General features: G+C 39.7%; 1 protein-coding gene across 2 annotated transcripts in view; it reads left to right on the top strand.

Moving 5' to 3' along the window:
• The window catches only part of ALK (ALK receptor tyrosine kinase), a 75,963-nt gene that overhangs the window by 32,416 nt on the left and 20,557 nt on the right, over positions 1–22,990 (top strand). The window contains exons 1-9 of one of the 2 annotated variants that reach the window (XM_085307832.1): positions 4,646–4,659; positions 8,630–8,792; positions 13,291–13,441; positions 15,957–16,088; positions 16,929–17,073; positions 17,933–17,995; positions 19,591–19,689; positions 20,747–20,899; positions 22,163–22,261. In XM_085307832.1, coding sequence (XP_085163958.1) covers positions 13,337–13,441; positions 15,957–16,088; positions 16,929–17,073; positions 17,933–17,995; positions 19,591–19,689; positions 20,747–20,899; positions 22,163–22,261 — 796 coding nt within the window. In that variant the 5' untranslated portion in view covers positions 4,646–4,659; positions 8,630–8,792; positions 13,291–13,336. Of the gene's footprint in view, positions 1–4,645; positions 4,660–8,629; positions 8,793–13,290; positions 13,442–15,956; positions 16,089–16,928; positions 17,074–17,932; positions 17,996–19,590; positions 19,690–20,746; positions 20,900–22,162; positions 22,262–22,990 lie in introns of those variants that run through there. The other variant, XM_085307831.1, reaches the window with a different exon arrangement.

Below are 22,990 nucleotides of genomic sequence, written 5' to 3'. Positions count from 1 at the left end.
TTCATTTATTTTTCCTGGATATCTACTGTTTTAGTAATATAAAGGCCATTAGATACCAGATTCAGATTGGAGAATGGCCTGAATTTTGGATCCAAAGTAAATCTATAAAGTGGGCGTGCAGATGTTGTGCTAGAAATCTTGTGGTAATAGGCATCTCTGAGAATTTTGTTACTTCCTACTTCTCACTAGACTGAGATGACTAGCTCTTCTACTCTCTGTCCCATCCAGAATATGCAATTTGAAGAAGTGTTTGGGAAGTAGAAATAGCATGAGTCAAATTTTAAGGAGGTAGAAGAGAAGGTCATTGAGGTACACTAAGAAACTGAAATAATTTGTTATGAATTTGAGGCAAAGGTTCAAGGCATTCCTGTGATATCTAAGTAAGCTTGCCTTCCTGAGCTTGTTTCTCTACCCTGTTCATGGCCCTGTCTAAAATCGTCTCCAGTCCTTGGGCCTTGCAAGCACTCTTACAACAATTTCTCCCCTTTGTGCTGCTTAGAATAGGAAGAGYAGAAGTCAGAGGAGCTAAGCTGCAGCTTCTTGCAAGACCTGGATGGGGAGTTATTGCATTTCTGAGGGTCTCTACAGCACCAAATCATTTTTTTTTCTGTTGGATTGTTGAGTCCTTGCTCTCAGTAAACGCTGCAGATGCCTGTTTGGCTCTGGGCTATGCATTTTACCCAGCTTTAATCTCGTTACTTTCTGCATCCTATAATGCATTTAAGAAACCTCAGGCTGAGTCTGTCAAGGCTGTTACTTTGATGGCCACATATTTACTGTTCTGCAAGTGAACCAACAGCATCAGCGCCACCCTGAAGTCCCAAAGACCACACTAACCAATATGAGCTCAGCCAAAAGTAATTATAGGTAATGTGATCTTTTGTTTGTGTGATGGATCACAGGCTATAATATTTCCTTCTTAATAAATYATATTAAAACAATGAACTGTGTTTCTATAGCTGAGGAGACAACAGGATAATAAAATACCCTGCCTAAGTCTCTGAGCCACCTCAGCCTGCCCACCAGGAAGTACAGTCTGAAAGAAGGGTATCACTTTGTTTATATTACAGTAAATCTAAAGAAGGTTCATTGCTTTCAAGGGTAAAAGCCTGGATTTGTTGCTTTATAACTGAGAACAGCCTCTTACACACAGTTGCTGATTTTTCCTGTGCTTGGAAAACGAATTTTGGCAAGAATAGTAAATATTCATCACTAGTAACATCCCTGTCCTATTTGTTCTCAGGCCCTGTATGCCCTGAATCATGTCTTCAACCCAGCCATTGCTTATTAGGGCTTGGCATGCCTCCAGCATCTGCAGACCAACAGAAGGTTCAAAACACAACACAGCCATGATACAAAAGATACTGAAGCTTCCAGAGATCTATTGCCTATTGTCACGTGTAACATACGTGCTGATGAATGTGCTGTGTAGAGAATAAGATCTCAGGGCTACTACAACTAATAGTGGTGTTATTTTTTCTCAAGTTCTTTGATGCTGACTAGGACTGACACAAAATTCATGTAGGTTTAACCTCACCCAGTCACTTGCAGTGCAAGGTGGCCATTGGATAAATGGTAACAGAGCAATGCAGATTTCCTTTTCAATTAATTAGTAATATGTCATGTCCTGGAATGCCAGCTTCTTGCTGAAAGACTGCGGGTGAAGTTTGCTTCTAGAAGAAACCTGCAAGAAGGCTGTAAGAAAACCTGCTTATATAAAAGGATTGGAGCAMATTTAGTGAAAATAGGATTTTTGATTGAAATAATTAAATCCGTGCAAAAGGCTCTGTGCTGTTTATTTTAATGTAAACCAATCATACTTGGATTAGTTTTAAAATTGATTAGGTATTAGTTTAAGTAAAACTGAAAGCCACTCAAACCTCAGCCTCTCTCTTTGGGGAGTTTAGCTACCAATTAAAAAGCCAATTTAAATCAAACCAATGAAATTCTTTTATAGACAAGGCCTGAATGTGGGAAATTCAGGCACAGAAAGATACAGAAAGTAATAATGGGGAATTCTAGGTAAAGAAATGACTATCATGAAGTTTGGAGGACACAAAATGGGATTCTCAGTAGAAAAAAGGAGATAACAAGACACAGAGCAATCAGGCTTTAATTAAAGATTTCTGCTGCTTCTGAATAGACTGTAAATACCATGTGTATAGCCTCTCCTTTGGTGTTTGAGCTTCTCCACTGTCCCACTTACAGCTTAATAGAGTCAGGGAACAYGGGACAAAAACACGTGTTGGGAAATGAACAAAAAAGTTTACCTTTTTCCTCAAATGTTACATTGTTTTGTCCCGTACAGTATGCATGCCCGCTGGCCATTATGTGGCCATGCGTTTTTGCATGAAAAGTGTCATCAGTTCATTTTCTGATCCATACTGGATTATACTTTAGCTATTATCTTCTCCCCACAACACTTAGCGGTTAGACAGATTTTGTCTTTTGCAGCMSGACAAGTTCTGTTAAGAGTACTTACATAGCTGTTTCTCGGAAGAACTCTGAGTCATATTAGTTAATCAGATGAAGGAGCTGAAAAGAACAGCAGAGTGAGTATTAAGTAAAAGAAAATTACATTTGCTTGCTCTATGTGTGCAATTTTACTAACTGAACTGTTGGCATAATGCAATAAAGATATCTGCAGAATTGTATTTTTGTATTAAGCATCAATTAACACAGTAAATGGACAGCTCACTGCTTCCCCCCTACACACACAGAAGTAACATCATGAGCAGTGTTAGAAAGGGTTCAGAGATGAATGGTGAGATCTCAGATTATCTAGGCACAAGTTTRTTTATTGAAGTTTTTACACTTGCTTTCTGTGAAAGATTAAAAATAGTAGAAGTGCAACACTCGGAATCAACACACAAACACATCCCAACATAGCAAAGTTAAATTGGAATTACTGCTCTCCAAAATTAACCGTGCAATTGAAATAAACAGAGCAACACACATTTTACACCTAAACTCTTTCAGAATGACAGTTTAAACTGTGTAGAAACTGCTATAAATTTCAGGAAAGATTTAGCAATAATTATTGCAGCCTCCTCCCGACTTGGTCTCTGCTATCCATTTTGCATTTCTATTATCCTTTGTAATTGTGAACAAACAAATTCCAAAAAATGAGTAGCCTCTTTCATTTAAGAGCCTTTACTCAAAATTCTACCCTTTTCTGTGAAATATAAAAGAAAAAATAAATTAATTTTCTTCATGATGCTTTGTTAGTTTCTAATTCCAGAAGATAGCAAGAAACAAACTATTCTCATAGATGTTCAAAGTCAACCCCTTGCCCTATTATACTGTCCACAAGTGATTTCCTGCAAGGATACTCTGATGGTGTTCCCTTTATTTGTATGGAAAAATCTAAAAGAAAAATCAAGCTTTGAGTACTTCTGTGAAATGAACCTCAGRACCAATCTGACATACATTCATTGTCACTGCAGTTTCTCTTTTTGTTGAACTGAAGAATATGTCTAGGTCTTCTGTTGCGTTTTTCTTCATTTAGAAAATGGAAAGACTGAGTAGAAATAGTAACTCTGGAGATAGCGGAAATGCCAGCCTCATCTTAATCTAGCCATACCCATATTATAGATAGCAGTATTGCCAGCAAGACTCACTGATCTCTACCTAATATGCAGTGTGATATTCTCATGGTTATCCTATGTCCCCTTAATACCACTATATAGACATACTTAATGGTTCAAGGATTGCAATTGTGAGCACAACCACATTTACCATCCTCTTTCACGCCTCCCCACCCTGGCCCCCATCAAACTCGCACACTCTATTAGCCTCTGACAAACTTAACGCTGGAAAAGATAATGATCTCAAATTACTGTTTRCAAGAAAATATTAAACAACTGAACACAAAGCAGCACTGAAAATTTTTTCCTTCTTTACAGCCATAAGCATGTTTCTTACACATTCTTACAGTAGTTTGTCTACAGATTTTTGGCACAGACCGATCCTAGAATTACTTGAATGCATAGCTGAGATCACTCAGTCAAGAGTATGTTCCTCGACACAAATCATGATGCCAATGACATAGTTGTTTTGTTAACCTCAGTTCGAACCAGCTTAATTTAATTAATGCCAGTTAATGTGTTTAGGCCTTTGAAATACAGCTAAAAAGCTGAARATTGATGGCATGATTCTTATGAGCTATATGTGACAGAGAAATTGCTTTCTACTTCAGCAGTACAAATGTGCTTCAGGCTTTGCTCCATTGTATCCTGTTCATTGTTGCTTGTTCTTTGAAGCAGTGCCTGCAGCAGTGCTACCTTGGGCTGGAAGTTGTGTCAGAGCCCCAAATGAATTTAAAGTCTTGGGCTTTTTTCTTTTTCTTTTACAAGTGCAGGGCATCTCTCTCCTGTGCTGTGACTGAAATCCAGAGCCAATAATTATTGTGCATTTTACCTATCTAATCCAGCTGTGTGAAAACTACAGTTTCTGCTCTGCAAAGGAAAATAAGCATGAGTGAGCGAGTGAGCAAACATATGTATGTGTGTAAATATATAAATAAGTCTAATTTGGAAAGAAAAGTTGAGAAGGAATTTTTGAAATCTATTTCAACAGAGCTAAAGTTCCATTTCTTGCAAAATACTGTGGATGGGACCTTAGCATTTTGCTGGGGAGACTGCCAGGGAGGCAAGACAGGTATGTGCGTGAAGGTATAAGGGATCAAATATTTGTTCCCAGGTTTCCAGTGAATGTGTGAATTCCATCAGGTGAACTGCTGTATAAATTATTCATTGAAATGTATTACCCCAATTCTGAATCTCAGTGCAATCTTCATTTCTTTTATTTTTCCCCTTAAATGGGAATTTTCAATTTTTAAATGCATTTAGCGTCTTATTCACATCTCTCAACAGTAGAACATACTAGAGATCCCACATTTGTCTACCTGTTAGTTTTCATCATGGGAATGCTCAGCTGTTTCTGGAAACTAGGCATCTGTAACTTGTGTGAAGTTGGGCAAACTTTCAAAACCTGCTGGTTGTTTGAGAAGATTTAGACCAGAAAGTCCTGCTTTTTGGAAGCTATCCAGAGGGTGAATGTGAGGTATCGCCAATGATACCCCGTCACGTACTGCAGAACAGAGGAGAGGTGTGCTGTGCATTATGTGACAGATCTATGCTTTTGTCTTAGCTGCTTAAGGAGTTTCAATTCAGTGCTGCTGCTGCTTTAGTCTTTGGAGATCAAAGTTGTGCTTAAAATTGAATTACTGTAAAGTGCTGTGGYATGCAGCAACCTGTAAAAATGTTCTCTGTAAGCTTGTGTGACACTGAAGTCATTTCTAGAGTCTGAAGAAAATCAATCCTTTGCAGGGAGTGAATGGCTGTTTTAATTTTTAAAAGCGAGGGGGACAACTAAGGCAGACAGGACTTTGAGAATGTTTTGATACTGGGTTAGTGGTTTAAGATTTTTGGCTACTGTTGCATTTTCAAWTTAAAGATTGGCTTTGTGGGATTTTCAAGAGGGCAGAGAGAGGGAAGTCTGAGGTTTTTAGTCTGAATCCAAAATTGTAACTAAAAGCTCTCTGTCCTTATTATGTTGAAATGAAAGGTGACTTTTTCCCATGCCATATTTTGTCTGATTTAATTCAGCGACAAAGCTGTTACATGTTGGATTGTTCTTTGGTGTAAAATATGGAAGAGAAYATAAAACAGGAGGAAGACTGTTGTTTGCAAGTCAATACAAAAGTGACAAATGAGAGAACATCGAACACATGGCTGTAGGTTTTACTGAAATCTTCACTTCTTTAGTTGGCTAYTATCTTCCCATAGACTTCACTTGGGCCAGGGTTCCTCCTGCTGTGTTTTCTGTGAATGTCACTATCCAGCTCTGCTACTTCTGAAACTTGTCTTCCTCCATTCCTGTCTACCATGTCTTTTTGCATGTACCTGAACTGAGCAACTAAATAGATGTGTTAGCACTGACTGCACTAGCTGCAGCACCTGAGATGCAGGATTTATAAGTTTCCATATATCACTGCATTGATACATCAGGACTGCTTTTGAAATCTAAAGTGGTGCCTCCTATGTTCAGACTCATCTGCGGGTGCTTTAGATCGTGCTCCCTGGCACAATGTATCTGTGGCTTTTCAATTCCGCAGACCTCTCAGACTCTATTTTAAAAGCTGGATTCTAAGAGCTTAGATGCAMGTTCCCTCATTTTTAATAACCAGCACTATTTGATCCTACCATGATACTATCTCTGCACTTGAAGTGAGCACCCCCTACTCTGTTAAAGAAGCAGAAAATATAAAAGCTTTTCTGGTTGCTTTAGTTCAAAGTCTAGAGGCCTAATGTACAGCAGGAGGGCATTGTTTTCTGCTCCACAAGGGCATTGGGCTTTTTAAGGAGAGTGTGTCATTAAGAAGCATTTTGGAATAATTATGCAGTTTTTTGATCCCACTGTCCATGGAACCCAGAGCTGCCAGTGTCAGGTCTAGCTACAGTGTATGTTACATGTGTGATAATCTAGAGATATTTTTGTCAAGGTCTGGTAAGCAGTTAATTGTCCCCTTCAAGGTCACCTGCCCCTACTTTTGGGAACACGTTTAGTGTTTCACAGGAGACATCAGAACGGCTTCTTATTGTTCCAAACAAAGACACTTAACCTGCCTGCTTTACTAAACATATGTTTCAGTGCAGCTGGCTTAGCCCGCTGGGATACTGCAGTGTTAAATCATTGTGATAGCTGACAGCATGAGTCTTTCACCTTAACATTTTGTATGGGGTTTGCTTTAGTTTGGTTTTTTTCTGCAAGAAAAATAATAAACTGAAGTAACTTCTGGTGCAAAACTGACAGTATTTATAGGATCAGAGTTGCTGAAGTATTGTGCAGAAACTCTAGCCAGTACTTTGCATAGGAACCTTTAGCCACTACTTGCTTTCTTAGGGGCTTTTCATGGTGGTCAGGGAGTATGGAGGAAGTGTTTTGTTTTTCCATTAGAGGCAGAAGAGGAGAGGAGAACTCTACCATTTTCTATCTATTGATTTTAATTTTATACTACTATCCATTGCTGAAGGATTTGAAAAATAAAAAGTATATAATCTTAAATATAAAATAAGTAGCAATAGCAAAATCCCTAGCAGTCCCTTGCAGGAGAGTTTTGAGGAGGGGTGGTATAGATTTCGGAATGAAAAGGAAGAGCTTACTCTCTCAGCACTACTTAGRTTGGGAAGCTTTCATAAAGCAGAAGGTTTTTCATTATTCTTAGAAAAGTGGAGATTATATTATGATTTTTTTTTCAGGAATACTAACCACTTTATTTCATAAAGTCCTACCAAATTGTTTGATCCACTTTATCCATTGAACTGTTTTACAATAAATTTAGCCCAACTTCAGAATTATTCTATGAAAAAGAAATTGGGATCTTTTACTTGGCTAAACTATTATGTTTCCTTGTATTTGTGGTTGGCAGTCCCCTCCAGTAACATTTGTGGTAGAATTCCTCGCCTCTCAAATCGCATACACATTTTGACCATCATTTCCAGGCTGAATCTGCTTTAGACAATCACTCAAAATACCAGGAAGCAGTTCAAACTAATGCTGTCACTATCTGAACTACTTAGTGCTATCACTGCTGGAGTCTGCATATGCTGTATTGCATTAGTGGGAGTGGAGGAAAAAACACTGCCTTTGACAAAGCCATAAGGAGGATGAGCAGATCCAACATCATTTGTAGAAGTAATGCTCTCTATGTGTGTTTCAAACCTTCTACATTTAATGGCAATGGACAGCTAATGGAGTTGAAATATTTTCTATTTTCATATGAAATATTTTCTAGTATACTTGCAAATATCTTAGAGTAGGTTTTACAAGAGCTTTGTGGTCTTGCTGGCCCTAGTAGTGAATCATTTTGGAAAAAGATTGCATTTCAGCCTCCTGTATTCAAATTGRGCTTTGTGTAGATTTTTGAGGCATACATCAGAAAAATTTTATTTTAGAAATCTACTTAAACAGGCCTAATACTTCCAGTTGGCAAAAATGACTGCAGTAGGGATGTGTTGAGTTACACCCACAGATTTAGCCTAGATCATGCAGGGCTGAATGCTTTTATACAGGCCTCAGTTATCTCAGGTGTCTTGCCTTCTCTTGTGAGCCAATTATGTGGAACATTCATATAATTATTCAAAATGTAATCAATTTATTGTCACAATCTAAGCACTGATGTATATACAGGTTTTTATCTAGTTAGCAGCTACTTTTGTATGTGAAATAGATTCAATAATCAAATGACTGCAGAAGCTGAAAGGGCTAAAATGCATCCATCTTGAGGTTGTGAGACTGCACTTTAACAGCCCAGAGCCTGAGACTTGGGTGGTCTGTATTGCATTTTACTTCTGCCTACTTTATGATCTTTGCCTTTTTTGAGACTTAGAAAAATTAGAGACATATTCRTAGTTGTGATGGTTTTGAGGGGCTGTAGATGAAAATTTGTTTTATATTGACTGTGCAGTGCTATGAGACTTCTGAAAATTCCATGTTTATTCTAGTCAAAATCTCAGGTGTCARGTTCTTCTTTTGCTTCAAGTGACAAGAGAGAGTGAATAAAGAGCAAAACGGTTATTTGATTTTTACATATTCAGAGCTTACTTTGTATATATCCTCATTTCAGATCACTGGTTGTTCACAACATGTGGTGCCAGTGGACCCTATGGGCCCACACAGAGCCAATGCAACAACGCCTACAGGAACTCCAACCTCAGTGTGATTGTAGGTGCTGAGGGGATTCTCCAAGGCATTCAGATCTGGAGAGTACCAGCAACTAACACTTACAGGTAAGGGAATGGTCTGTTATTCTCATGATATATCTTTGGCTCTGAAATTTCTCCCAACTACATATACAAACTAGGTATATATGAAATATTAGAAAGTATTACTCAAAAACTTGGCAGATCTGCTTGGATTTTACTTCTCCCTGATACTGTGATTTCCAGCCTTTCTAGTCTCAGATTTGTTGTCTAGCAGATGCAGCAGCAAGCCTGCTTGAAAAAATGGGTTAGAAATATGTTATGCAAATTTTTCTGATTGTTAAACAGTTAATTTTTTTTGGACTTTTATCTTAAACAGAACCTAATTTTTTTGTGAAACAAGGTAGAAGGGACAGTAAGAGAAACAATTTTAGGCAGAGAAATCTTCAGCGTAGTTAGTTATAGTTTGAGAAAGCTTTATAAGAAACTGAGAACTGGCCCCTAGGCAAAAGGATGTGCATATCCTGTATCCTGTCAGTTGAACTCTAGGATCAGAATGGGTTTTCCCCACTGTTTACCTGGTGTAGGAGGTACAATCATAGGTCAGTATCTCTTAAGGGATAGTTGGCATCAGGCTCTGCTCAGCATCCTGGTTGTTTTGACTCTGTGTATATTATGCAGAGCTTGCAAGTCTAGCTCACCAGTGTAGAATTGATTTTGGAAGCCAGCCACCTAAATGTTAGGCTTTGTGATACGAGGGGTTATAATGCTTAAATCTCTCTGCGCAATTATCCTCAAAGGCAGATGATCAGATACAGTTCAAGGTCATTTGATCAGATTTTTACCAATCATTTTTTCTTGTTGCTCTTGCTGGGGAAAGAATTACAATTGAGCCCACTGCATCTGAACAGTAACATCAAGCCATTACATGCATCAGCTTGTAAGCAGAACTGTCTGCTAGAATCAATGACTCTCTAGTGATTTCTCTGCAGCATTCCCTATTGAAACTGGTAATAGTATGATGGACTTTTAAGCAGAACTCTCCACCAACGACTTTGGACAAATTTCAGTTAAAACTTATATGTGCCTTCTGTTTTCTCTTTTTTGTTGTTGTTGTTGTTGAAAAAGAATAGTAGTACCGGGGGTCGATGTCAGTCTCTAATAGTAGTCTGCTGCAAAGCAGTTTTGAGAAATTGATTAGGCTACTAGGCTAGGCACAAGCCCTGCCTGAGTACCTCTTACCACAAGGATTGATGGTAATGAAAAAGCGCTAATGATATTTTACTCAGCTATCAAAAAATGAGTTGCCTGAGGTAAATAGAATTTTTCAAGACTGGCATTCAGTAAATATGGATATAAARTATAGCCCAAAAGAGAAGAGGCAGTAAACTTACAACATTGTCATTTCTTTAATATCACAGCCCAAGGAAGAGTTGAAATTCCGGTACAACTCTGGGCCGATTTTTGGTGCGCAATACAAACCTCGGGTGAAATGAGACTCCTGCAGGAATACTTAAGTTCTGTAAACCTCCTAATTGACTTTTAGATTCTATATAGATAATAAAGGGCTAATGTATTGGTAACTTATGTATAACTGGATGACATTCTCTTCTGTACCTCTTAAGGCTATAGTACAGGTTCACAGCCTGGGGAAAGGGTAAGCTATTGTGAGCTTAAATTAACTTGACGTCTGCCTGACCCTGGGCTGCTGAAGGGGCAGGAGAGACCCCCTGGGAAAATGTTAAGTTGCAATGGCAATTCCCAGAGTCTGGACCCACTGTCTGTGTTTAGCTCTTCCCTAAGGCCTGCTGAACTGAGGCTCATGGAAAGCAGTCTGATAGCCATCTCCAATATACCTGACCCAGAGATAAAACTCTCCAGCTGGTTATTGCACTCTGAAAAAAGGCCATTGTTATGCTGTATGTGTTTTACACTGTGTAAGTTAGAGAAGGAGCCACATTCCTGGTGTTTACATAAGAAGATTGTTTGAACAGAAGGTAGAATGTGCTTTAATAAAACACAAAGAGAAGAAGCATAGCTCTTCACAAAACTCTGCTAGCACAACCTTACCACACTCAGAAAAACCCACCATCTGCGAAGGTCTGGGTAAGCTGCCACAGGCAGGCTGCTTCATGTGCCTGGACTGATAGGTACAAAAGCAGCTGGTTTGCTCCCATGGGACTGCACATAGTATATAAAAATAATATTAGGCAATATTAAAGTACTTTTTTTCAGATTTCATTCTAAGCATACAAAAGATCTTACCATTTCTCTATATCTAAGGCTCTGATCARGTATGGGAGAAGTGAGCAAGTTATACTTGCTGCCATCCATTATCGAAGTTCTTCCTGTTTCAGAAACAAGACCTGTTGGTCTGTTTGCTACTTGCCCCATCTGATGTCACTTTCACTGTCCTGTCTCTTCTCTGATCCCTTCTTGATAAGGTAGAACAAAAGCACAAGAAGTTAGAACACAAGAAGATATTCTAGGGTAGCCAGCCTTGGCACCACATTTTCTCAGGTTCTCAAAACTATCTTYGGTGTTTCCTATAATCTATGCATATAGAGATGGAATTTTTTTCCAGCTCTGCTTTGCATAGCCAGTGCCCTTTGCTCATCTTGATCCTTCCTGAAGACAGAGTTTTCTTTTTCAGTTCCTACAAATACCACAGTAAAAGAAAAGGAAGAAGACAATGTGAGGTAATCTGTGTTCTGGTTACCTCTGCTCAAGGTGGTCTGAATCTTCTCTTCTGTAAAATAAAGGTATGCTTAAGGAGAATGATTCTTGTTATAACTTGAAGACAAAATAACCATCTGTTTAAATAGTGAATACCCACTTTGAACAAAGAATGACTGTTACTGAATCTGCCATTTTTTATTTGCCTGCAGCTTTTGAACGAGGCAGAAATGGGTTCTCTTGAACTTCCTGACATCATTGCTTGTATGCAAAATCTGTTCATACACAGAAAAATATGGCCCCTAATTGCAGATGATTAGCCTTGCCAGCTTGCCATGCCTGATAGTGCATCTCATTAGCCATTACAAAATTTTACATCAAATCAGCTTAGTGTCTTCAGATTCACACAGCATCTGTTCAGGAGAGCCCAGTGCTGTGTCCATCAGTTTCTCTGCTGGCTCCAGTGCAGCCTTACTGAGGAATGATTGCTTTGGTTATCAAGAATGGCATGAACATTATCATGTTGCATTGCAAGGACCTACTCTGCGTCATGAGGCACTTGATGCACCATAGATGCTTCGACATCGTAAGTGCTCTGTGCTTACTGCTTGGAGCAGTATCACAATTTGAGCTCTTCATGCTAATTGTTAAAGCAAGAAGTTTGGTTGAAAGAAAGCTGGTGTCCTATGGGAGGTTGCCATCCCAACCWGTTTAGAGCATTCATGCACCATGGGCACTGCTAGTTTTCTGCTTGTAGCCTATTTGCATGCAGGGCTGTGCTGGGCAAAGCACCAACTATGTGCTAGAGGAAAGAAGGAATTTAAGGAAGAATACATTTAACGTAACTGGTAGGAAGCTGAGAGGAAATTTTGATTCTCAGCCCTGCAGACTTTGCTCGCACATTCCAGGTTGAATTTTACTGTAATGGAAGTAACTGTCAAACTACTAAAGTCAGTGGAAAATCACCTGCTTATGTCAAGTTTGAAATGAGTCTGCTGTACCCTTGTTCACCTACTAGTAAAGTCATGTGACTGTGTATTTTTCTTGCAGTTGAGATGTGTGTTTTGCCGTGATCTTTGTGAAGTGCTTTGAAATTCTTGGATGAAAGCTGCTTCAAATATGTAAATTGTTCGTACACCTAGAAAGAGAGAGGAAGAATCTGAGCAACATAGTTGCACAGTCAAATCTTCGGATACATCAGCAGCAGTAAGGACCTCTGTACCTTGACTGCTTGAAGTAAAAGTCTCAGTGCTTAACTGAGACTGCGGCAACCTCAGCAACCTCCATGTGCAACCTAGTTGGAGACAGTGTGACACTTCTGCTGACTATAAGTTAAACCAGAGAGCTTTTGCCTTCTTTATTTACTGCAGATAGTGGTGTGTCCATCTACTCTTCTATGTTCCTCTGGTCCTGGGAATAGGAGAGTAGGAGAGCTTTTTCCCATCTGGTCCATACAACCAGGGGCAGTTACGCTGCTTTCTCAAATCTCTTCCAGTCAGTCTCGTGCATAAAGTTCCTTTTAGCCATCAGTTCTTCTGCTTCTGCTTCTGTTCTTTTTTTTTCTTTTTTTTTCCTACAAAGCTCTCAAGGTATACTTCCAGAGAAATAAAAGGTTTCATATATTAAAGTTTGAAACTCCAGGGCCTTGCTCGCTCACTGGCTTAGCAAATGTTTACCCAAGAGTCAATGAGTGGAATAAGCTGTTATGCAGCTGCCCCAGTTCTTCTGTGCTAAACAGAAAACCTTGGTCTTCAAGCTTTGGGTTTGGACACAGAATGTAAGATCTTTGGGGCAAGGCCCTGTGAGACTGTGTTCAGAGCACGCAGAACATGCTCAGAAATGGCTTGTACTACATCCTACCTGCCTCGGGCAAATCTGATGCCAGATTTTTGTTTTCTTTTTCCTGCAGCATCTCTGGCTATGGAGCTGCTGGTGGGAAAGGAGGGAAGAACACCATGGTGCGGTCCCATGGCGTGTCCGTATTGGGAATTTTTGACCTCCAGAAGGATGATACTTTGTATATCTTGGTGGGACAGCAAGGTGAAGATGCTTGTCCTAGTGTAAGTGATTGCCCTTTCTCTTTTACCTTTATCTCTTGTGCAAATCTTTAGAGGTTTTTGTTTGTTTGTGGAAAAACATTGTCTTTGAGGATTATACAGTTTTGAGAATTGAGGGTTCGGGGGATTATGTGGTTTTGTATTGTATGGTTCAAGGGATGGCTGTATTTTTACTAGTGGGGCATGAATGTGAAAAGATGAAGTACCATGTCACCATGCTTACTTCCTCTTTCAAGGTTCAGGCCCCATTAGTAAACAGTGGGGGTCTCTRATTGATCTGCATATCTCAAAGCATCTATGTGGGTTTGGGAAAAAAGACAACCCTGCCTTCCTCTCTTTTGGAAACCAGTCTTCAAGACTGACTTCACAGGGCTTCGTCTTTTCTGTGTTGTTGAGCTCAGTCCTTTCACTGTCATAATACCCTGCAGCTCTGGAGAGATCCACCTCAAAGGGCCTGTTTGGTTATGCTCTGTATGTGAATAGAGAGACAAATTACTACTGATTTTTGTATTACTAACTACACATTGCAGCAAATGAGAGAGAGAGTTGCAACTTCTGCCCATTGTAGACACAATAATATATTAATCTTTTAGTATTAATTTCTTTGGAAGATAAAGTAATAGGAGATTCTTAGGGAAGAAACTAAGCATAATCTGATGAAATTTGACCTACAGGTTCGAGCTGGGCAGTTAGATGCTATTCCATTTCTGGAATAGCATCTGTTACATGGCTGGCATCCAAGATGTGAAATCTAAACTGTCTTTTACAGCAGAGAAAGGTTGAAGGATGTAGGAAAGAGTGGTTCTCAAGGCTGGGTGCTGAAGTAAATAATGTTAAAACTAGAATAATACACATCTGTGAACAAACCATTCGTATGAAGCCTCTTAGAAATGAGAAATGTGCTAGCTAACATCTATAACTAGAACGTTCAAGCTCAATATAATATATGGACCCATTAAATTGCAGACCACTATAATCTTAGTGAGAATTTATTGAGTGCTAATGTAATTCTTTCATTGAAGCAAAGAGATTGCATTGACTTGTAGAAGGGATTTTTACTAGATTGGATTGTAATCAGTTATGTCTTTGCCATGAAGGATTTTTTTTTTTTTTAATTCAGTTGTAATCTAGTGGCTCCTCTGGGTCATTGACTTTGTCATTTGATTAATCATCCCTACCCAATTCCAAATCAATTAAGGATTGGGAAGATTGGGAGAAAGGAGGATTTTTCAGGTCCATAGACACGTGCTCACACACAAAGTGGATGCCATTGGTTCTCTTGCATGTCCTGGGACTCATTTTATGGTCAACAGAACAGTTTGTAACTTGAGGACTATGTTTTTATCAGATTCCTGTTCCAAAAGGGGACATACATGTAAACATAAAGAAGGCTAGTTCTACTATAGCAGATATTTGTATTTTTTTTCATTTAAATCTCATTAACTTAGTGAGTACAGTATGCATAACAAGACAATGTTATTCAGCTGAAACTTATAAAATAAAATGAACCAGAAGCAGAGCTTGCAATGTAAAAATATCCACAGCATGGTCCTGCTTGTCATGCACTTTAATGCTCTGATTTTGATTTAACACTGGAGCAGCAATTACCTTTCTTAGGTCATAGTCTGAAAGTACTTTGAAATGATGGTTTAATGTTGTGTTTGAAAGCAGTTGGTGAATTCAGTGGTTTGCATAATACAGAAGATTCATTACATTTGTTGCTAATTGGTAGAGAGAAAAAAAACTACTAACTAGGGAATATGGAGGCTTTCTAATTAGGTATTTTCTTTAACATCATGTCTCTGCAATTAAAGGCGGGACTGCTGCTATTATGGTAGGCTTTGAACTAGCTAGCTCTGGTAATTACAGTAAAATTGCTGCTGCAGCACAAGCTTCACATAAACAGCAAAAGTTGCTTAGAAGTCTAGATAAACACTTAAGTGTCTAAGCTATGCTGAGCTCATTGCTACTGTCGATACTATGACCATCTAGGTTAAAACTAGATCTGGTATGTGCACGTGAGCTACAGATCTTAGCTGTGACCAAAGTGTGTTGGCTGCCTGGCCCTGGCTAGTGGGGCGCTGGAATAGAAGTAAAGAAACCTCCGTTTTCTCTCTGACTCTGCCGTTTGACTGCTGAGAAATCGGGCAAGTCATGTCATCTCTGAGTTCCTCCCTTCTCCAACTTGTGAAATGCAGATGGTTAAATGCTAGCAAGCACTTGCCATGATTTCTACTGTCGTGTGTTAAAAGAGCTTGTGGAGCATTTGTACATGGTAATAGGTAGCAGCACTGAACTCACTTGATAATTGTTACATTAAAATGGTAACAAATTTTTCTGAACAGTGTTGGAGCAAAAAGTGAGATTCTTCTGGAAAAGTGTTTGCTTCTATTCGTTTTTGCTGGAGGACAGTGTGTTAGACCAGAGGTTTGGGAGGGTGAAGGGATCACGAGGCCTGGGTATATAAAAGGACATGGAGATTTCTTATCAGAATTCCATTCTATTCTTCTGTTTGCAGACTAATGACATTATACAGAAAGTCTGCATTGGAGAGAACAACGTGATTGAAGAAGAGATACGTGTGAACAGAAGTGTTAATGAATGGGCAGGAGGAGGTGGAGGTGGGGGAGGTGCAACTTACATATTTAAGGTATGGAAACATAGTCCCTGAGCACCTTCATCATGCATACATCCTGCTGTTTCCTCCAGTATCACAGCCTGAAATGCATGAGAGTCCTTTAGACAGATCTGGGGAAGGGGCATCAAAGTGAGATCTGGGTATGTTTCATTTCCAGTTGGTAGTTGCAGTGAGCTAAGAGGGCTCTTCACACCTTTTAGAAGTGCTGCTACATAGGGTGACTGTGTTTGCTTTAATGGCTTTAAATGGGTTTAATCTCCAGCTACAGGATTTGGTTTATGCAATATGACAACATAAGAAAAGTTGAGGATACGTTTTGTTCTCAAGGCAAGCCTGCACCCAAGGGCCCCTGGTCTTCGCTGTAGGTCCTTGTCATATGCTGGCTGAGTCAGTACTCATTCTGAACACCAGCTTCAGGTGTTAATAATATCTGTAGATCAGATCAGTCCGCTGCTACATAATTCTGCCTAACTCTGCATGCTCAGTTTCCAGTGTAGCAATTCTTTACCAGTGAAGATATTGTATTGCACTAGATAGAACAGTGTCACTTAGAGATGTTTCATTTGATGAAATTCATCAGATGATAACATTATAAGCTTTATAAGAGCCATCAGCACTGTAAGAACAATTCAGAAAACTGCTGATACCACTGTTCTTTGCTACGGATTTGGTAGGACTAGTGCTATTCATTAATCTTTCTGATGTGGATACATAAATAATGCAATGGTAATTTGTACTGTTCAGCAGTCCTGGATGGCTGCTTAGTGCAACATGCAGTAACTAGTGCATCGCTGAACTTACATTTGCATATCTGACAATCTAAACACTGCCTTTATTTCTGAACTTGTTAAGATGGAGAATGGAGAACCAATCCCCTTGATAATAGCTGCAGGAGGTGGTGGCAGAGCCTACAGGGCCAGAACAGACACATTTCATCCAGAAAGGCTGGAGAATGATTCCTCTATTCCAGGGCTGAATGGAAATTCAGGAGCTGCAGGTAAGGAAAGCTTATTCTTTTTAAGAAAAAATGTGTGAATGTGTGGTACTCCCTCATACAGTGGAGGTAAAACACATGAAAATACTGTTCCAGGAGACCATGGAATTAAAACATAGATGCTAATGTAGGATGTGTCCATAGTGCAGAATAATTGGCCTGAATGAGGATATCAAAGAGGATGTAGACACAGGAATGCAACATTCTCCCAGAATAATATGGTACCTCAGATAAAAAAGGTGATTTGGCATGGGAGTCTGCTRTGCTGATGAGGCCATCTTGCCCCCTGCACTGTTCTGTGCTGTGTAGACATACTCAGAGTTTCCCTGGCTTTTGTGGAAAGAGCATAATTACACCCTGGCTAGCAGTCTCTGTGAAGAGACCTTGGACTGAACAACCTGCAAAGCTGAAAGTGAGTCACTGGTGAGTATGCTTTATTTAGAGCAAGGCTGGGATGTGTTTTCACAGCCTTCCACTAAATTGCTTTTGTTCTACATCAGAACTGACATATGCATTTTTCAACAGTATTTTTTACAAAAAGAGAAGGGGAAGGCTCTGTAAGCCAAAACCAATTGGTCTGGGAGTAGGGAGGTGTATCGTTCTACATTTTCCAAAGAAAATACTTTTCATACCACTTGAATGGTGGGTGGGAAAAGGTGCAGATGATTGTTGTGGTGAAAAGTCATACAGAAAGGTTACTGTAGCGCTATCAAGCAAGCCTGTATCTTCTTCTAACCAAGAAATGAGATTCTTTCTTTCAGGTGAGATGCTTTGAATGAGTGTTCATTCTGCAGATCCCTACGTTGTGTTTTTTACATTAAAATAACCCTTGCCTGGACCTTTTCTCTTCTCTTAACTGCAGGTGGTGGAGGTGGCTGGAATGATAACACTTCCTTCCTGTGGTCAGGAAAATCCTTGCTGGAAGGTGCTACTGGAGGAAGATCCTGCCCCCAGGCCATGAAGAAGTGGGGGTGGGAGACAAGAGGGGGTTTCGGAGGGGGTGGAGGGGGGTGCTCCTCAGGTGGAGGAGGCGGAGGATATATAGGTAAAGTGGCTTCATGTTCAAGGTGTCCCTTCCCTTCCTTTAGTGCTAATGGTCAGCGAAAGACTGATAAATAATTCTCCTGTAGTTAGATATTTGACTGTTATGTAATAGTATGTCTGTGTGTTGCCTTTTTAGCACTAGATGAACATATGATATTTAGTCTTTGAGCAAATAGCCAGATGTCAGTCCTTCAACTGTAATCCTGGCTTTACACTCTGAAAAATGGGCCGTCAAGATCCTACTGTGATTCTTGAACCTTCCATTTCTGGTTTATAGAGCTGAAGAAATAGGCTATGTGCTCCTATTACCAGCACCTGTATTTTGAGTACTTTGGTCGTGTAGACTGGCAGCCAGGCTTTACGTCGGGGAAAGACGTAGCTTCATCTATGCTACCCTGCTCTGAGTAGGCCTCAGTCCTACACAGATGGTCTCCAGGGTTAGAGTGGCTCCACTGTCATTTGGTATCTGTGATCAAGCTGCCAGCCAGGACCCTTCTTAATAATGAGTGGTGTTGACTTCAGTCAACAAGGAACTAGTTTCATGTGCAGCAAGTTTCAGGATAGCTGTCAGATGGCATTATATTGATTACTCCTGGTGTAGGCCAGCATTAAAATCTTGAGGCTCTACTAACCTGTTATGTCTTGAGCCCATAAGTTCTTCAGCCATCTGCACTGTGGTGAATTTTTTAACCCTTGGTTCTCCACAGCTTAACTCAAGTCGTGATTTACTTGAAATCCTGAGAGAAATAATGAGTATAAATGATTAAGTGCATGATTTGTACCAATGTTATTGTGTAATGCTCTTTTTTTCCAGCAGAATGCCTCATGTGACATAATTTTGATTTGCACTATTTTCCCCCTTGTTGAAGATGATTAAAGTGGAAATGTCATTTCTGGGTGGGGTGGGGAATCTTTGCATGCTTGTAATACAAAGTATATAGCCCATGCTGTGCTTCTGGTATGTTCTACGTATTGCCCATACTGTGCTTTGTGTGTGTGTGTACAACTCACATTTKAATTCCTTCAGTCCCCACTCCTGGTGGACCATCCTGCTTTCAGGGTGCAAAGGAGAGCAAGATCAGATTACTCACTCCCTCTGCTAACGCAGTACATACCTTGATCAACAAGTGTACTGAACTGGCCCTCGAGTACTGGTGTCCAGTCTCTTAACTCCATTAATGTTAAGGAGGACTGATACCTTTTCACAGCATCCAAATGGTTAAAGGTGATGCTTGTACCTTAGTTTGCAACAGTCTACCTGTAATTGAGCCAAATATTGATTAAGTCACAAGCAAAATGCCAGTGGCTCATACCACAGCTCACTAAATGTTCTCAGTGTGTAGATACTTTGATTTCTTTTCTTTTCTCATTTGGATGCTTCTCTAAATATATTGAAGTCATGCATGTTGCAAAGCTTATCTGTATTTTAGTGCTAATGAGCCTTAGTCTATTAAGGTAACTTCTGGTTTGATGTAGGTGGCAATGCTGCAGTGGAAAATGACCCAGAGATGGATGGGGAGGATGGTGTGTCCTTTATTAATCCAATTGGTACCTTATACACTCCAGCGCTTAAAGGTATTCATGTTGGTCAGGGGTCTCTTCTAGTGAGTTTCTTTCATGTCAGAAACAGTTTGCATCTGTCAGACACTTTGAGAGCCTTTGGATACAACTTAGCATCGTTATGAACATGAGAAGAGGGAAAGATTGCTTAACAAAATCCAATGGAGATTAAACAGAAGTTATTGGAAGAAAGCAGGTAGAGAACAGATCAAGACTATTAGGAAATGCTCCTTTGTAATAAGATTTACTAGCCTTTTTAGAATAATTTTCTGAAGAGGAAGTGATAATAGAACCTCATAGTTCAGGTAATTTAAAACCAAAATGAAGTAGCTAACTATTCACTAACAGACATGTTCCTCAGAGCATCCCCTAGCAAAGCACTGATGTTGGACCAGAGAATTCCTAGAGAAAGCTATGCAGCACTGCCCAACAGTGCACTGGGGTGATAAACACTGCCACTTAAGTCTTCTTAAAGCCTGTGTTTGCCTGGAAGTCAGTGTTTCAGATATTGTTTGTGTTTTAAAATACAAAAATACCTGTTTACTCCAAAAAAGTTTGCCTTAGATCAGCTGGAAGTGTTTTCAAATACAAACTGACTCAGCCTGATAGATTCAGACAAAACAATGTTTTGAAAACATTGCGATGTTTGATCTCAGGAGGAGTCTGAGACCACATAAAAGCTAGGAAACAGAAGGGTGGAGCCCTACAGACCACTATAAGGGCAGGTCTCCCTTGGTCTCAGCAGCAACCCCCCTTTCTAATGTGGTGGAACTTGCTGAAAACAGCCAGTGCAACTTAGCTACAGTGAGGCTAATTTAGCTAGGTGTTACTTTCTACATAAAAACTGCCAGTTAAGACTTTCACCTACTGTTCCCTCACTAAGTGCTCAGGCACAGTCAGAAGAGGGCAGGAGTCATGGAAGGTGGAGAAAGAGCAGTTTCTCTCAGACTGGGCCCATCCTGCCAGATCTGGCAGCCATGACTCTCATGTTCCCTGTTTCTGTCAGTGCTTGAGGGAACCATATGAGTAATCTTCACAATAATTAACTCAGCTTCTTTCATCAACTCTCTAGTGACAGAGGGCCATGGAGAGGTGGATATTAGGCTGCATCTGAACTGCAGTCACTGTGAGATGGACGAGTGCCGTGTTGATCTTGAGACTCAAAAAGTCATTTGCTTTTGTGAGCCTGGCACAAACTTGGCTGAGGATGGCGTGTCTTGCATAGGTAAGAACGTGTGGGGTAGGCTGGCAGCATATGCAACAGAGAAGATGCGTAGTAAAAATCTTTGTTGTTTGGGTGATAAGACATCCTAATAGTGTTATCYAAACTGTCTTTTAAAACCGGCTTCTGTTGTATGTTACCTTCAAAAGAATAGTATTTTGCTAGAATATAGATACACTAGTGCTGAGGCATGGCACATAGAGCAGCATCACTGTTTTGTTTTACAGTATGTGTTTGAGATACTGGGCAGCACTGAAGGAGATGGGTCAGATTTTTATCCTCAAGAGTCAAAGCACCAGAGCAGTTTGTCTGGTTGCGCTGATGTTCAGTTTCCGCTCTGAAATTATGAAAGTTTGCTCACTGAAGGAATTCTACAGCTAAACTTAACTTTTCAGGTTAGACTTCTTAAGAACCAGCAAAAAGTACAAGGTGGAGAGGAAGGAGAAAATAATCCCTGTAGCTTTGAACACAAAAATTGTGTGTGTAGAATATGTAAGAAATTCTGCATGAAAGATCTCTGGGGAAAACCGAGGAGAATCCCTGTACTTGCCTCATTTGATAAACCAAACACTYTGGTCTCCATTACATGATTTTCTTCATATTCTTGTCAAGCAATGAGAACAAGAGACTCCATAGTTTTGAGATCCTGTTCTCAGCTTTGTCACTGACATGTGAAAAATTTTTTACATTTTTTACTACTCTGATCTGTAAAATGGATAAAAATGGTTATTTTGAGGGGTGAAGTAAAGCTTAATAGATGGTCACTGAATGCCTTGCAGCTGTACAAGGCAGTGTGTTCCAAAAGTGAGGATTCAGCTATGGAGTATGTTTCTCTACACTTAGTGTTACCAATTTTTTCTGTCCAAGATTAAATGCATTTAGGAAATGATACATTGCAGTTGTCCTTCTGCTTTTACTCTGATTTGGTATTGATAGCAGCACTCTAGCCCTGACAATTTAATGTTCTTCCCATCTCCCCAGTCTCCTGCCCCCTGTTTTTATGGCCTTGTTTTCATACTCAGGGAGTACACATGTTAATTCTGTGATAGCAAACCATCTATTTTAGTAGTTTGATCTTAATTGAAGAAAGTGAAACAATAAGACATTACAGGTCATAGATCCTGAGAGCTGATCATGTCAGAGGTTGCTCCTACATAATATAAGCAGCAGATGAGTAAATGGAAGGAAAAATTCTGTCTGCAAAAGGTGGCTGCTGGGAGATCATTTCAAACATTTAACTCCCTCTTTTTCATGTCTCTGTTATAGCTGAGCCAGTGGTTCATCTCCCTCTCTCCTTGGTCTTGTCTGTAGTGACTTCAGCATTGGTTGCTGCCTTAATTTTGGCTTTTTCAGGAATCATGATAGGTAAGTGCCTCTCAGCACAAGAAGTTTTCATATGAGATAGCTGCATCTCAGCCAAGAATAATTGGTCTCTGATGAGGGAGACAAAGGATTCAGGCTTTTAGCTGCTGCTCTATTTAATAACCTCCCCCTTTAACTGCTGATTTTGATAATTGTTTCTAACCACAATGACCAGTTTGAGGAAGTTTTCTTTGCAAGACAAAAGCTGAAAAGGGAAAGATTTTTCAACTGCTGTTAGTTTAAGCAAATATTTTACACTTCATTTTTTAGTACATGCCAAGGGTAAGCAAAAGAGGGACCTCAAAAAACTAATTGCCTGGTTTTTGTTGTAAAGCTGCCAGGACACAATTGCCAGTGGTTTTAATAGGAGCTGTTGGTAGTAGATACGTAAAAGCTGTTCTTCCCTTATTTTAGTGTGTCTATATACAGCTTTAGCCTCTTCATGTATGGCATTTAAGCTTGAAATTCTCACATAGATTCTCCTTTTACAAGCGGGATATGGATATTCTTGGCACCTTCATTTGAAATTCTAAAGGTGTTTTTTACCTTTTCACTTTCTTATCTTAAACAATCCTTCACCTGCATTTGATTGCAAGCAAAATAGATTGGAACCAACAAAATGTGGACAGGAATTCAACCTACAACTTGGCCACCTTTCTTTGTCCACACAGCATGTAATCTTCAGGGAGGGAAGGGAAGGGATGTACCCAGGGCAGGAAATGGTAGCTAGTA

The sequence above is a fragment of the Rhea americana genome, unplaced genomic scaffold, assembly GCF_003343005.1.
Source record: "Rhea americana isolate MKP2758 unplaced genomic scaffold, rheAme1 scaffold_265, whole genome shotgun sequence".
Taxonomy (NCBI): domain Eukaryota; kingdom Metazoa; phylum Chordata; class Aves; order Rheiformes; family Rheidae; genus Rhea; species Rhea americana.
Note: the sequence above shows the minus strand (reverse complement) of the source record. Positions and strands in the feature narration are given on the sequence as shown.